The sequence below is a fragment of the Sturnira hondurensis genome, unplaced genomic scaffold, assembly GCF_014824575.4.
Source record: "Sturnira hondurensis isolate 20B ecotype Veracruz unplaced genomic scaffold, ASM1482457v3 Scaffold0001872, whole genome shotgun sequence".
Lineage (NCBI taxonomy): Eukaryota > Metazoa > Chordata > Mammalia > Chiroptera > Phyllostomidae > Sturnira > Sturnira hondurensis.
Window position 1 is genome coordinate 11,624,934 of NW_028074503.1, and position 14,705 is coordinate 11,639,638.

The window sequence follows — 14,705 nt, forward strand, 5'->3', positions numbered from 1 at the left end:
CTGAATAGAGTGGACTGCCTGCAAATTTCTGTGGTAGAAGGATCTCTTTTTCATTAAAGAGATGCTTTACTTTTTAAGATGGACTCACATTTATTATCATTTGAATAATTATTTTGAAATTTTTTTTAAAACGTTGTAGAAATTCTGGGTGTCTCTCACTTCTTTTTCTGTTTAAAAATGAAATGTCGACTGTTTCCAAAAATTGGAAACTCACTGAGGTAGAGAAACGTTGCTAAAATCTCATAGGAAATCAGGATTCAATTCTTGACATTATTTGCAAATTCAGGTAATAATTACTCTCTGAACTATTCCAGGTCTGAGAAAGACGTTTCTCTACTTTCAGCCATGCTCAGGTTTGACGAAGCTGGGTAATTAAAACAATTTTCCAGTAAAAGAGAATTTTCTTCTGATGAATAGTTGCTTGAAAATTTGTCTTTAAGTATATATTGTTGAAAGTAAGTCGTTACTGTTATTATCTACATTTTTCCTTGATTTGTAGCACAAGTACAGGAGGTGTCCCGGGAGGGTGCAGCTCCTCCTAGGTAACAGCAGCATCTCCAAGAGTGCCATAGGGTTTAATCCCTCACAGAGAAAGACTGGGGTGGTGAAACTAGGCACAGAGTGGTGCATGGGAGCAAGTTTGGTCAGATGATGAAGGATGGCAACATGGGGCTAACCTGACTCGTAGGACTCTAGTGCAAGTCTATGCAGGAAATCTCAGAGAGAGACCACATCTAATGCCCATCATTTTCTTGTGGCCCTCTTCTCTGTATTAAAAAAGATTGATCTGTCTAGGCTGTGCTCAAAGGGGGCTGGTTTTTCCACCAGTAATAGTATTAGCTCATGACTATTAACACATATTGCCGTGTAGTCATTTGTTATATTAGAACAATAAGTGCTTTACATTCATTATGTCATCTGGTCCTCACAACGTTTTTGTAAATGAGGAAATGACAACGCTGAGGTTCAGGGAGGTTAAGTGAGTAAGAGTTTCCCGGCCAACCTGACTCCGAAGCTCGTAACTGTCTTTATTATTCTATAAAGATTCCTAATATAGAACAACTCACGTCTCCTAACGTTAACTTGGTCTTTACCGAAGCCTACTTAATAGTGTCACCGTCTGGGGCTATAGACGTGAATGAGGACCAAGGTCCATGATCACATGAGGCTTGCAGTGTAGCAGAAAAAATGCCATTAAATGGATAATGATAATTAATGACAGTTTTGACAGCTGCCACCAAAGGGAAGTATGGCTTAAACCATTATATAAGAATTCAAGAACATACCTGATTCTTAAGTGTGAGATTACTGACGTGGGGATTATGAGGTACCTATTGCATGTAATGTCTTTACTATGGACCTTTAGTTCCTATAAGCACCCTGTGCTCATGATGAAAAAGAATTCAACTTAGAAAGAGCAAGCTTCAATGTCAAGTGGGCTAGACCCCTCACTTACGAGCTGCCTGATTTTGTAGACACTTTGTCTTATTGGAGGCTGCATTCTCCTGGGTGAAGTAGGCCTGACTATCAAGGCTATTGTAACACAACTTCTGTATTTTTTAAGTCACATATACTGTTATGGCCTATGGCATATAATTCCCCCATAAAACTTATGTTAGTAAAATAGAAAAATTCTAAGCATTGTCTTTAAGCCCTTACATCGTAATCACGTATCTTAGGAATAGAGAATAACCTAATTTAGCTTTCGGCAAGGTGTGCTGTCATTTTTTTTACATGATTTATTTCCTCATCTGAATTCGACCAGTGATCCAAATTCATGTTTCATTAAAATGACATGGATGTTTGAGGTTTCTCAGGAATAGCGGAAATAAGAATGTTAAATATATGAATCCCAGAATCTATTGCACTATATGCAGATCCCCAAGAGACCTAGCACGGAGGAGCTGTCTAGTAAGTATTAGCTGCTCTTACTATGTTTAAACATTATCATCACGAACATCATCATACATACACATCTTGTCCTTCCACTTAACAGTTTTATGACCTTGGGCCAATTACTTCAACTCTGTGCATCTCAGAATAAGTTAACTGCCTTTTCTGTGTATCTCTCCAAGTCCTCGTAAATGTCAAATAAAATAAAATCATTGTATGAAAGCAAGTGAAATAATATATGTTGTGTGAAAGTACTCTGTAATTGTAGAGAGAGAGAGGTGTGTGTGTGTGTGTATGTTGTGTGTGTGTAATGGTTTAATTTGTAATCCCCAAATTATTTCTGTAAGACAGCTGAATATTTTAATGAAATGCTCGTATGGATTAAGGGAAGACACAATGCTGTTAGGGAAGGGGATAGAGCCTGGTGTTTGGTACTCATTTGGGATTCCACGAAGCTGAGTGCACACCACAGATGTGGTTTTAAATTGTGGAAATCTTTTTATTTTGCAATCAAATCCGTAAGCTCAGCATATTTTATTTAGGGCCCCAAGGTAACTAGTTCAATCATTGATGAACACTGGTCTAATGTATTTATCTTACGGTTACTTGAAATGAATTTTCTATTTGAGAGACACCAAGGAAATCTTGAGTAAGTCTTAAAGTATTCGAAATATTATATTTAATAGGTTAACATGTTTGAACCTAAAACAGAAAAATACATTCTTAGCTTGGCCTACGCCCTTGATGATTTGGCAAACTGCCTCTCTCCTTCTCTTACTATATTAATATCCTTTTTTGCTGGTTTTTTTTTTCATTCTCTTGTGACATGTAAAAGTCTGGGGGAGGGGGTTTCTGGGATGAGCCTGTCTTGCCTCAGGTTGCGTGAACTGAGATGTCTTTGCAATAGGCCCTCATAGTTAGTCACATAAGTGAAGAGGGTGAAATCAATCCACTGGTGTATTTGTCAACTCTATACGTCTATTCACATCCTCAAAAATACAAGAAGATCCTTTGCTAGGAAGGTAGCTGATTGTATATATTTGTGTCTCTAGCCATGGAGATTCCCCTTTACGGAGAGAAGTGCTGAATTTGAAGCTGCTGGGGGTAGCGGTGCCGAAGAAGGAGAAGGCAGTTGAGAATTAAAAGGACTTTAGTCTGCGAGGCAGGAGCATGAGAGGTGCAGGATACAGTCTTCGAGCACAGAGTGAGGACGAACCCCAAATACAGCTCTAACACAGGAGAACAGTTTGTTTTACATAGAAAGGAAGGACATGTTATGGAGAGATTGAATGCTGTTTCAGACTTTGATTCGTGCAGAAGAGACGGTGAAATCTGGCCAGCGGTCTCCAGTTACAGTGTTCTCGTGGCCGTGCTCGCTAGTTCTACTGATTGGAGCCACGGATAATCTTAAGGAAACTCAGTGCTTTTAAGGGCCTGGTTTTGAGGAAATAAATTACAGAGCAGCTCATGTTTCAGCAAAAGTTTTTTGACAGGGACTAGAAAAGATCAGTTTTTATCTAAAGCAAATAATGTAGGAAAGAGAAAATAGAGAGAGCTGTTGGAAAGGAGACACAGTTCACATTATTTAAAGAAAATATGATTCTGTACTTCTGCCCTAGTGGAACTATTAAGAATTCAATTTGCTGTTCATACAGACAATAATTATCACAATTCACTGGCTTTTGTATGTATTAGCAATGTGGTTTGAGAATATTATATCAAAAAGTGTGTTCATAGTTGCAACTGAAAATGTAAAACAATGAAAAGCTTATTACAGTTTATAAAATAAAACAAATATATGGAACAATATGTGTAAATTTCTAAAACATTTAATTAGATGTCTCACTTAATTCCAATCTAAATTTCACCTGGAAATATAAAGACATGAACAATTAAAAATGTCAGAAGCAATGATGAGAGCAGTGTTAGGACACTGATAGTGTCCTAACACTATCCATTGCCTAGATAGTGAAATGCATTAATACTATGGCAGCAATTTAAAGCAGTGTGGCTTTGGCACCACAGTTGATTGGAAGCCCAGGAGAACGCAACCAGACTCCTGGATGGGCCCCAAGTTCAATGGTTTGCAGTTCATTTCAGAGACCCTGAAAATGCCCAGAAGTTCCTTTAGCCATGAGAGAAAGCGTGGGACCTCTGAGCTCTTGCATCTCTGCCTCAACAATAACAGCTCTGCTTTTGTGCATTTCGTATAATGGGTTCCCACATTTATTCGTTGGTTTCTCATCCAGAAGGGTTTTCATTGCTGTAGTATTAACAGGTGGGAGAGGACGCCTTACTAATCAAGGCACGCTTATGAAGCAAATTATGTTGGGGCATCTTTACTTATTAATAGGAGGTGGGAGACTTGACCAAGTGCTTCATCTTGGTACAACAAGATGAATTCTAGATGAATTTAAAAATAAAACCAAAAATATTTGAAAGAAATATTTGTAGATATTTGCATGCTTTCTGCATAAAAGGAATTTCTAGACAGAAGAGCAATGTCACCATGGAAAATTTTGATAGAATTGTTAACATGAAATAAAAAGTTTTGGATATCAACCTAAAATATCCAAAAGGTAAGCAACAAAAGCAATAACTATTTTACTAATATTCAAAATCTTACCTTATGAAGAGCTTTTTACATGTTAATAAGAAAAACAGAAATATCCCAAGTGTCATATCCTATCCCACAGAATCTTCATTTAAAAATATTTTTATCCTCATTAGTGTTTACAGGAGGATAATAAAAACAATGAATTACCACTTATTTGATCTACTGAGATAATACTGAATACTGATAAACTTGGGGTGAAGGAGGTGGACTCAGTTCTGCTTGGGGAGAGTATAAATTGTTAAAATCTTTCCACAAACAATTGGCAGTATGTCAAGAGACATAACAGAACTCACATTCTTTGACTCAATAATACTCTAAAAATGTTACATTCAATATATTCTTTGGATATCTATATTTATTAATGGATTTTTTAAGACAGTATGGTTTTTTTAAGACAGCAATGCCTACTATCAGTGACATGTTTATTATGATGCCCATTTTGAAGAATTCAATTTATGAGAACAGTGTGACAGCTAATAATAGTATATACATGTATTTTGTATAATTATGTTAAAAATCACATGTAAAATAGAAAAACTAGAAAGAAAACAAATATTAGTGGGGGTTAGTATTCTTGGTTGTAGGCCTGTGGATGAATTTTGTTTTTAATAAAATGGGTAGGATTTTCATTTTTCTAATTTTTACTGAAAGCAAGCAAGATCATTTTAAATAATTATCCATGGCAACGTTTAAAATTGGATTTTCTATTTTGTCACAATTACATCATTATTGCCCAAGCCAATTTGAACTTATTTTGATGTTCTGAAATATTTATTGGATCTATTTCTGGAAAAATCTTATTGTGATAAATAGTCTTAAAAATCCTACTTCCCTGTCTGCTCTATTGCATCCTTGACTGCATTTTCTAAAGAAGTAGGTACAAGGTGGAAAGCAATTAGAGGAACATGTTAAATTCGAAAAGAGGACTAATTAACTGAACGCCTAGTCGAGTACTAGTATTTGAAAATGTTGTGAAAGACAATCCAGAAAGGGTCAGTCGGCAGGACGTGCGAAGCTGTATCTCCACGCCAGGAGACTGTTGGGGGCGGTCTGATCCCTGGGGCTGGGGGGCTTGGTTGCCCCCTCACTCTGACTGTGGCTCCTCCCCGCCGTGGTGTTTGCGAATGGCTGCCTGCGAGTCTGATTCACGTCTCTGCCTCGTGTCACATTATTTTGATGGTATCAATGTTTTGTTCTGTGAAGGTAATTTCTCTCTGCCGTTTGTTCTTTTAATGTTCACAGAGCTAGTTCAGTGAAGTTCGCTCACACCCAGGAACCTCTCCTTCTCTGTCTCCTTTCTCTGTCTTGCAGGAACGGAGGGTGGCTTCTGGTGTTTGTGTGGCTTCATCACTTCCTTCCTGCCTCTCATCCACTTCATGATGTAATTCTTGGCACTTTTACTTCCTTTGTAGAGTAGGATGTGATGTCATAGAGAAGGGGACAGGGCTATCCAAATTCTCTCAATTGCTGGGAGGAGCTGCCCAGGTGTGCTGAGGGGCCTGTACTCAGGAAGAGAAACAGGGAATCCTCCACAGTGAGTAACCCCACTTTCAAGTGCACCCAAATTTTCGTTAAAACATTGCCCAGTACACCAGAGTTTCCTCTTCAGCCCTTTCTCGATGTAATCAGTTTGCCTTTTGGACATTCCCAGTTCAGCTCAATTTTCCCCCTTTCTCTCCTTTCTCCTCTAACCCAACCCCTTCTTTCTTCCATCCTGTGCCTCTCCCCGCCAGTCCCCTTCTTCCTCGCTTGCTTACTTGTGTCTGTCTGTGTCTACTGACCTTCTGCCCATATCTTCTATGAGAGACCATGAGTGTCCCCAGCATTGCCCATCATTTGGGGTGATGCCCACCCCATGTAGAGTCCATGTGACCACAGCATCTCCTTCCAGTGATTCATAAGTATGCACTTCTCTACTTACAGTTCTTCTTATTTTAAAAATTCTGTCAGCTTTTTTTTGTTTTGTTTTCATGTCTATTCCTCCCCCCCCCCTTTGTGGTGGTCTAATCTTTCCCCTTTTCAGCTCTATTATGCAGTTTCCTTCTTGCCTTTTTTTTCAGCAGTATTTTTACACATTAGTCCTCTTTCCTATGCAGCTTTGCCTTTCTTTCCCCCCTTTCCCAGTTTTCAGTTCAGCTCTCAGTGTGTCCCCCTTTGTGAGGACAATTTTTCATCTTTCCTAATGACATGACCTTTCTAGCATCGCTCGTATTTCTATATTCTTTAAAGAACTTCCCAACTATGACTAAGGGACTGATCTGGACTGGGAAAAATGGGGAAATTCCCTGGGAAGTAGACAGGAGAAACCAGGAAAGGGGCCCCAGTGGTGAGGTGGGGCTGCCTGTAGGCAACTCATTGGAGGACCTGATGAACAGAACCTTCGCCAGTGACTTAGTTGAAATTTGGCCTTTGATAGCAGGAGCAATCACAGAGCTATTACGAGCAGATTTGGAAGCCTTTTCAATTTATGCCTTTTAGAGTGCCCCTGTTAATTCTTAATAATTATGAGCCTTCCAGTAAATCATCACAAATCAAAACTCTAGAATCTTTAAGTTGCACGGGGCCGTGACTGGTGCAGAAGCTTCTGTACAGCGTCTTTTAAGTAGGTGCTGTCTGCCCTTGGAGGAAGTCATGGTGAAGACGTGTGCATCTTGTTTCTCGTACCCAGAGGCGGCCCCGGTAGTCTCTGTTGCTGAGCAAAGTGGTCACTGCTCTTTACTGCTTTCAGTACATGCAGTTAAGTCCCTGGCTAAATAAAAGAAGTTGGTTTTCCAGGGCAGACGGTCTAATGCCTGTGGACATAACTATGTCCCATGTATGCCCCGCACTTTAAGGAAATCCCTTCTACTCAGTATAAGTAGGACAGAGAGGGAGAGAAAAATGGGACTCAGTGTATAAAACTGAGATAGGCTGAATGGGAAGAGGCAGGGGTTTACTTGACATTAATTGGAAAAGGCAAAAGAAAGGAAACTGAGCTGAACTGGAAAGCACACTGTAACGAATTACTTGGGTTTCTGTATGCTTCTTTCCATTTTGGTCATGAAGGACCTTTTTTCTGATTTTCTTTTTAATGTAAAATAGGTTGATCAAAGTGTAAATCCAGTGTGGTTATTTCTAACCAGCACTTTGTTCTCTGCTCTTGGTGTAGTCTCCAGGCTCCATGTTTCTTTTCTAAGGTCCTGGAAGTTTAGGAAACACTTTAACAGCCTGAAAGCATGTCTTTAACCATGTAATACTAGCAATTTTTAATAAAGGAAATGATATACATTTATTAATTTGGTTTTTTAAAGTTTCACCTTTATTTTTGGTGTGTACGCCTTTGTGACTTTTTTTTAAAGAATGGCCCCTATATGTTGCAAAAATTGCCATAAATGTCCATAAAAAATTACATTCTTTCTTTGGACACTTCAGTTGTGTGATGGGACCTTATTTTGATATAACAGCCCCTCCCCCTTTAAAATTTTAAGGAAACACTGCATGATTCACTCATGTTTTCATTTTTGTATGCTTCCATGCAATAATCTATGAATCTTATGTTTATTTTTATTTTTCAGGCACTAGAAAAATACCCCAACTCACCAATGACAGCAAAGCAGATATTGGAAGTCATTCAGAAAGAAGGGTTAAAAGAAACAAGGTCAGTATTTATATTTACAACAGTTCCCAATTTTATTGATGAATAATGGCCACTAGTTGCCAAGCAATAGATGTAGCTACATTTTCATATTATAGTTGATTGTGAATTAACTAATTGCAAATTTTGTGTGGCTGCCAAATATTTGGATGACCAGATATTTCCTTGGAACTCCTTGTTGGCTTAATAAATTATACTGGATGGATTAATATTGAGCATGCTTTGTTAATAAAGCACAGCGCTCTGTGAATTGTCCACTTACTGGAATCACTCCCCCTTCTCTTTCCTTAAGAGGAGACTATGTGTCTGAAAGTGAATAGTGAAAGAGAAACACTTTTACAGGCTGAATAGACAGGTCCTAGGATATAAAGATGAGCTCACTCTGATAAAATTCCAAGTGCCAATGAACGTGGCTGAAAATATAGCCCTCTTATATTTAGAACTTCTATACTTGGAACATCATTAATTAGTTATTGACTCTTTAAGAATGGTATTGAGGTATGATTAATGCAGCATAAAATACAGCATTTTAAATGTACAATTCAGTGGTTTTTAGTATAGTCACAAATCTGGCAATTATTACAACTTTCTAATTTGAGAACATATTCACCACCCTAAAATGGAGCCCTGATACCCATTAGCAGTCATTCACCATTCCCTTCTCCCAGGCCCTTGGTAACCATTAATCTACTATTCCTGTCTATGGATTTGCCTGTTCTGCCCATTTCGCATATATGGAATTATACAATATGTAGCCTTTCGTGATTTTTTTTTTCACTTAGCATAGTTTTTTCAAACTGCATCCATGCGGTGGCATGAATCAGTACTTCATTCCTTTTTTGTTGCCAAATTATATTCCATTGTATGGGTATAGCTCATTTCAACTGTGATGATTCTTTATTTTTATTTATTCATTCATTTTACAGCTTTGGTGTTAGCCAGCAGGTTAGGGCGATACAGATGACAACACTTAAGGAGAAAAAAAGAAGTTTGTTAGAGGATAAAATAACCATAGCATTACTGTGTGTGTATGTTATCATCTGTGTTTTGTGGATTGATTTTTTTGTATGGAGTTTGTTTACCTGCAAGCCCCTGAGCATGCGGTGGCTGTAACCTGGTGAAAACTAAACCTGTTGTGCTGTCTTTTGAATGGTTTGACTGATCCTGAGATAGAACTGCTGAGAGAGATGAGTATCCTCTCTAGGCCAACTCTTCCTAAAAAATCAGTATTACCTGCAACTTCCAAAACAGTGAAAGTGTGGCTAATATCAGCCTCTACCTGTTTAAGATGCATCTTTTGGAAGTGCGATCATGAAGATCACAATTTAGTGTGGAATAGTCCATCTAGGCTCAAGTTTTCATCTTTCTGAGAGGCTTTCTCTGCCAGTTCTGAAGGAAGAGACTGAGGAATGTAACTACACTGTACATGACTGTGTTTGCGGGGATTGTTCTTCCGCCGAGTGCAGGCAGCCGTGGGGGGGGTGGGGGGGGGAACGCTGCTGACAGAGCCCACAGCCCTGTGAGAGGAGAGTCTGGTCTCCAAGCCAGGTGTCAGTGTGAGGAGTTGGAGAGCAAAGTGAGGGCACCTGGAAACAAATTTTCTCCTTGCTGCCTGTCAGAAACCTCGAAAATATTTGTGCCATTTAGAAAGCACTGAAAATGTTTGTGCTGCAGCCAAAAAAAAGAGGATGTACAAAACCTAAAGATTTCAGCTCCTATCGAATGTGGGGTCTGTGCCAGGAGAATCTGCCGGTGCAGACACAAAAAGCCTTATATGCCCACGTTTGAAATGTGTTCATTACATTATTCTTCTCCACGGGGGTGACTATGTTGTTATGTACCTTGAGATATAAAATTTTTTGTGCCCTGGCTCTGAACAGCATTTTAATTACATTTATTATTATAACAGCTTTATTTCATATTTTTCAAAATACCTCTCTCCCAGAATGGTGGTACATTAAAGGGTTTTAAGCATATGTAGTTACAGTTAAAACAAAAAACAAAGCAGCTTCTTTAAAGAGTAAAGAGCAGTGAAATAGAAAACCTCACCTGCCATTCCTCTAAATATAACCACACCTGTGCCCCACCCCAGGACTGTGTTCTTCTGTAAAGCAAAAAGATATTTTTTATTGCAAACACTGATAAACCAGTGCAGTAATAATGAAAGTAGCTGCCAAGAATTTGCAAGTTGCGCAGGCAAAGAAAGAAATGATAGTTCTATTTAAATCCTATTCTGTAAAATCAGTTTTATATTGAAGGGCCTCAGATTATGCATTTTATGTTCTCATTTATTTCTAAATTTGTTTAAATCTCCTTCCTCCTGTCAGTGGGGACCCATTACTTAATGGCGGGTACATCAGCCACCACTCTTGTTTCCTGTTTCTAGTTTACATCTATACAAGGAAAGTATATAGATTTTGAGTGAATTTTTGGGCTTTCTTACATGGAATGTATGTTTTAGGAAGCAGATTCTAACATTTATTTTGCCTACTTAATGTACAGTTTTGCTACCTTCCATGTTCTCCAAAAATATGTGTTCTGCAAATATTTAAGGTAGCTGAGTAAATGAAGTATAACTGTATCTAAATAGATTTGCATTTAGAAATCCCATCATCATGAGGTCAAACATAGCTGTTTAATTCCTAGGTATTTATTAATGATGCATTTTTCAAGAAACAAGGGTTATGATACGCCTGGTAAAGGCAGGGGAGTGACTGTGGAAGTTGCTAATGGGACCATAACCCTCTGGTAGTGCCCTCTGTGGTTGAGAGGTCATGTTAGCAGTGCCCCTCAAATACTCCACCCGTGCACTGAGCATCCTAGAAAAGAGGATATTGGGTTTGCAGTTCGTCATCTTTACAAATCTGGCTTTGGAGTTATGCCATTTGTCTCAGGTACCCTGGCGGGGGTGGGGGGGGCGGGGGTGTCTTTCATTCTGTGTTCCACGCACAGTTCCTGTAGCATTTACCTGACTATGCTGTAATTTTGTCCTTGCAAGTCTTCCCACTGGTCTGTGAGCTCTTTCAGGGCAGGTATCCAACACTCCTAGTATTCAAGAGATACTCAGTAGTTATTTGTTGAGTAAATAATCTTCTTTATCAGGATGTTCATTTGCTGGTGCCTGGCGATGGCTTTGGCTTGTGCTTAGAGTGAGGAGCTTCTTGTATTTTTCATCCTCTTCAATAGTTTGCTTTAATCAGAAGGAATCTGACAGTTTCTGTGGGAATCCCACTCAGTGTATGCGTGCCGGGAGTCCCCAGCAGCTCATCGACGAACAAGTAAGGTTATTATACTGTTGCTTGTTTCCAAACACTGGAAGTGCTGTCAGTTTAAACTTGTAACATCTAATAAAAAATACACCAATAATTTTGGCAAAGCTGATATGACTGTTTGAATGTGCTCAGTATATGTGATATGGTTCATTTATTTGACTGAGATGAAATTCTTGACACCTTACGCGATCTTTCTCAAGTGACACTTTCAATTACATGCTCTTCCTGTAGACAAGATAAAAAGAGGACATCTCTTCTCCATCGTGTTCTGTGTATCTTCTTCATGTGCTGATGAAACGTGTGGTGTATGATTAAATTCTATTTGGAAAAGCCAAACTGAAATATGGACTTTCTTTCCATGGGGTTTTGAAAAGGGCTGGGAATATAATGAATTGTTAGGAGGGCAGATTTTTTTACTGAAAAAAAAAATCATACCATGGCCTGATTTCCTAGAATTGTCTTTTTGATGAAAATATATTTTGGTAAGTTTTAATTTCCTTCTCTATAATAGCACAGACGATTCTATCAATGCAGTTTCACTCTGGTCCATCTCTGTACTTGCTCTTCCTGATTCTGAGTGATTATTTGCAGGCTTCTGTTGCTCTGTGTTTATGACTTGCCAACAATTGATAAAACATAGCAGTATGAATGCTTTTCAGATGATCAGAATCTTGTCATCCGTCAAATCGCAATGCTGCTTGTAGAGAGGGGGTAAAAACATGCATTTGGCCATCTGAGGCTTTCACGGATGGGTGTCTAACCTGCCTGCTTGGGCTCTTGGCTAAACATTGCCACTTCCGTGGGGAGTTAGCATGCTGCTGTAGAATATGGTCTTGTCTGCAGTAAATACAAGTATTTTTAGAAAAAGAGGGGTAACTCCAGTTATGTTGGTTTGGCTACTGACTTTGGGAGTTGTTTAATCCGCTTTGCTGGTTTTAGTTTGCTTTTTCAGAAGTTATCGTTCCTTTACAAAGAGGACTGAGGGATTTTTGATGCCTGAGAATGTTTTTCTCTGCTCATGTAATTGTTAAAGTGATGCTTCCAAAGGAAGGTGAGCTCAGTTATAGTGACCCACCTGGTCCGGAAGGTCAAGGAGCAAGGCTTGTAACACTTACTAGCAAAAGCAGTACAGCTGTTCATCAGTGAGGCATAAGTTTTTATGTGTTGGGCATTATCATTACAAGATACCTGTCATTAATGCAGCATGAACTGTGGTATGGTTTTCCTATTATTTGATAATGAGTAAATCGTTTTTTAATGGAGGTGAGGCAGTCATAAAACAAAGGCAAAAAAAAGTTCATGCAAAGCAATAAAAAACCACACTTGGATCATACTTGGGTTGGGGCAGGGCAATATTTATGAGGTACCTTTTTACATTACAGTTGCCTTACTTAAAAAAAAAAATCTGTGTTAGATTTTATCAGCCATTTACAAATCAGCAGCCTGTAATTACCTGTCACAGTAGGGACATTTGAAAAGGTTTATAAATAATCTCTGTTGTGTTTCGCGTTACTCAGAATATGGGCATATTTTTTTTATTTTACAATATGGAACATGCAATTGACAATCTAAGACTTTGTAATTATTCTGTTATCATTGAAACTTTTTATCCCCACTGGTAATTCTGAGAATAAATTTGTTTTTAGCTACTTGTCTTAAGGCTTTGCATGTGATCTGTTTTATAATTTCTATTATGATACATGGAAATTAGGATCTCCACTGGGCAGTGGTCTATTAAAGATGTTGCATTTTTCCAGGGGAATAAAGTGTCAGAAAATTCTATTACCATGTATAGTGACAAACAATAAAATTTCCTGGCATTTTTCTCAGCGAGATTTATGTTTCTAATTAGTGCTATAGGAGATGATTCTTTCTTGCTGCTGAAATGTTTTGTCTGCAGATAAGAAAGAAACACAAATAATTTCTACTGCAAAATCAATTCTTATCTCCAGACTCCATGTTGGCATCCATCCTTTTCGAACTGCAGTGGTGGGTGAGCTTGTTTGTGTAGGGGTGTTTTACAATTCCAGTGTTAATGCACAGTGTCATTCCTGCCATTTGCTCACATTTAATCCTCTCATTGTGTAAATGGTGTGTACCGTCAGCTACTTAGGGATGGAGGAGGCAGTGGTGTTATTAAACAAACGTAGGGTGATCTGAATATATTTTATGTATGTATGTCGGTGTGCCCATGAGTGTATATAAACAAGCCTTCGGAATATATAATCTGTCTCTTAGTCAACATAGATTTTTCTTGTTGCCATTACTCATATTAGAAATTTAAATTAGACTCATTCCTAACTCTCTGCTCCCCTACCCCCATGCCCATGTGCTACTGGACTAGTGTTAGTTCTGTTTCCTAAATATATCTTTCTTTCTTGGTATCCCCACTCTTCGCTGTTCATTCATTCAATTGTACATATATAATTTCTTTTTAGAATTATATTTGTTGGAGCAGCATTGGTTAATAAGATTATATAGGTTTCAAGTGTATGTTTTTATAGTATGTCATCTGTAGATTGCATTGTGTGTTCACAATCCAAAGTCAAGTCACCTTCCATCACCATATGGTTAACCTTCTTCACCCCTCCCTACATCGCCCCACTCTGGTACCCACCATACTAGAAGTCGGTTGATACTATTGTCTGTGTCTATGAGTTTTTGTGTCTTGTTTGTTCATCTGTTGTTTTTGGTTTTATATCCCACATGTGAGTGAAATTATATGGTTTTTTATTTTTTTCCACCTGACTTCTTTTGCTTAGCATAATGTTTTCAAGATCTATCCATATCATGTTACAAATGCCAATATTTCATCTTTTCTTATGGCTGAGTAGTATTCCACCGTATATATGTACTGTATCTTCTTTATCAAACCATCCATCAAAGGGCATTTGGTTGTTTCAGTGTCTTAGCCACCATGAATGCTGTGGTGAACATGGGGGTGCATGTATCATTACAGATAGATGTTTTCAAGTTTGGGGGCTACATACTAGATTTCTGTTTGTCACATACACAAAATGGGTCACTTATAATTTCTTAACTAGATTAACACACTGTCTTCGTACCTGATTTCTTTAAACATGGTCTCCCCCTTCTTAAATCCACTTTTTTTCTCAAGAGCTACCACCTACAGTAGCAGTTGTTAACTGATAACCCACAATATTCTAGATAATATATTACAACTAGTAAACGCTGCATCAAAAGTTATTGCCAGTTGTATGTTCAGTGATAATTAGATAAAACTGGTATACTTTTTTCCTATTCAGATGACATCTGACTAAATGTATGA

The 14,705-nt window shown here is 38.3% G+C and overlaps 1 protein-coding gene across 2 annotated transcripts in view; it reads left to right on the forward strand.

Annotated features, from left to right (window-relative positions):
- Positions 1 to 14,705, forward strand: part of ASXL3 (ASXL transcriptional regulator 3) — a 172,897-nt gene that overhangs the window by 27,220 nt on the left and 130,972 nt on the right. For both annotated transcript variants that reach the window (XM_037032620.1, XM_037032627.1), the window contains exon 2: positions 8,065 to 8,147. In XM_037032620.1, coding sequence (XP_036888515.1) covers positions 8,065 to 8,147 — 83 coding nt within the window. The remainder of the gene's footprint in view (positions 1 to 8,064; positions 8,148 to 14,705) is intronic.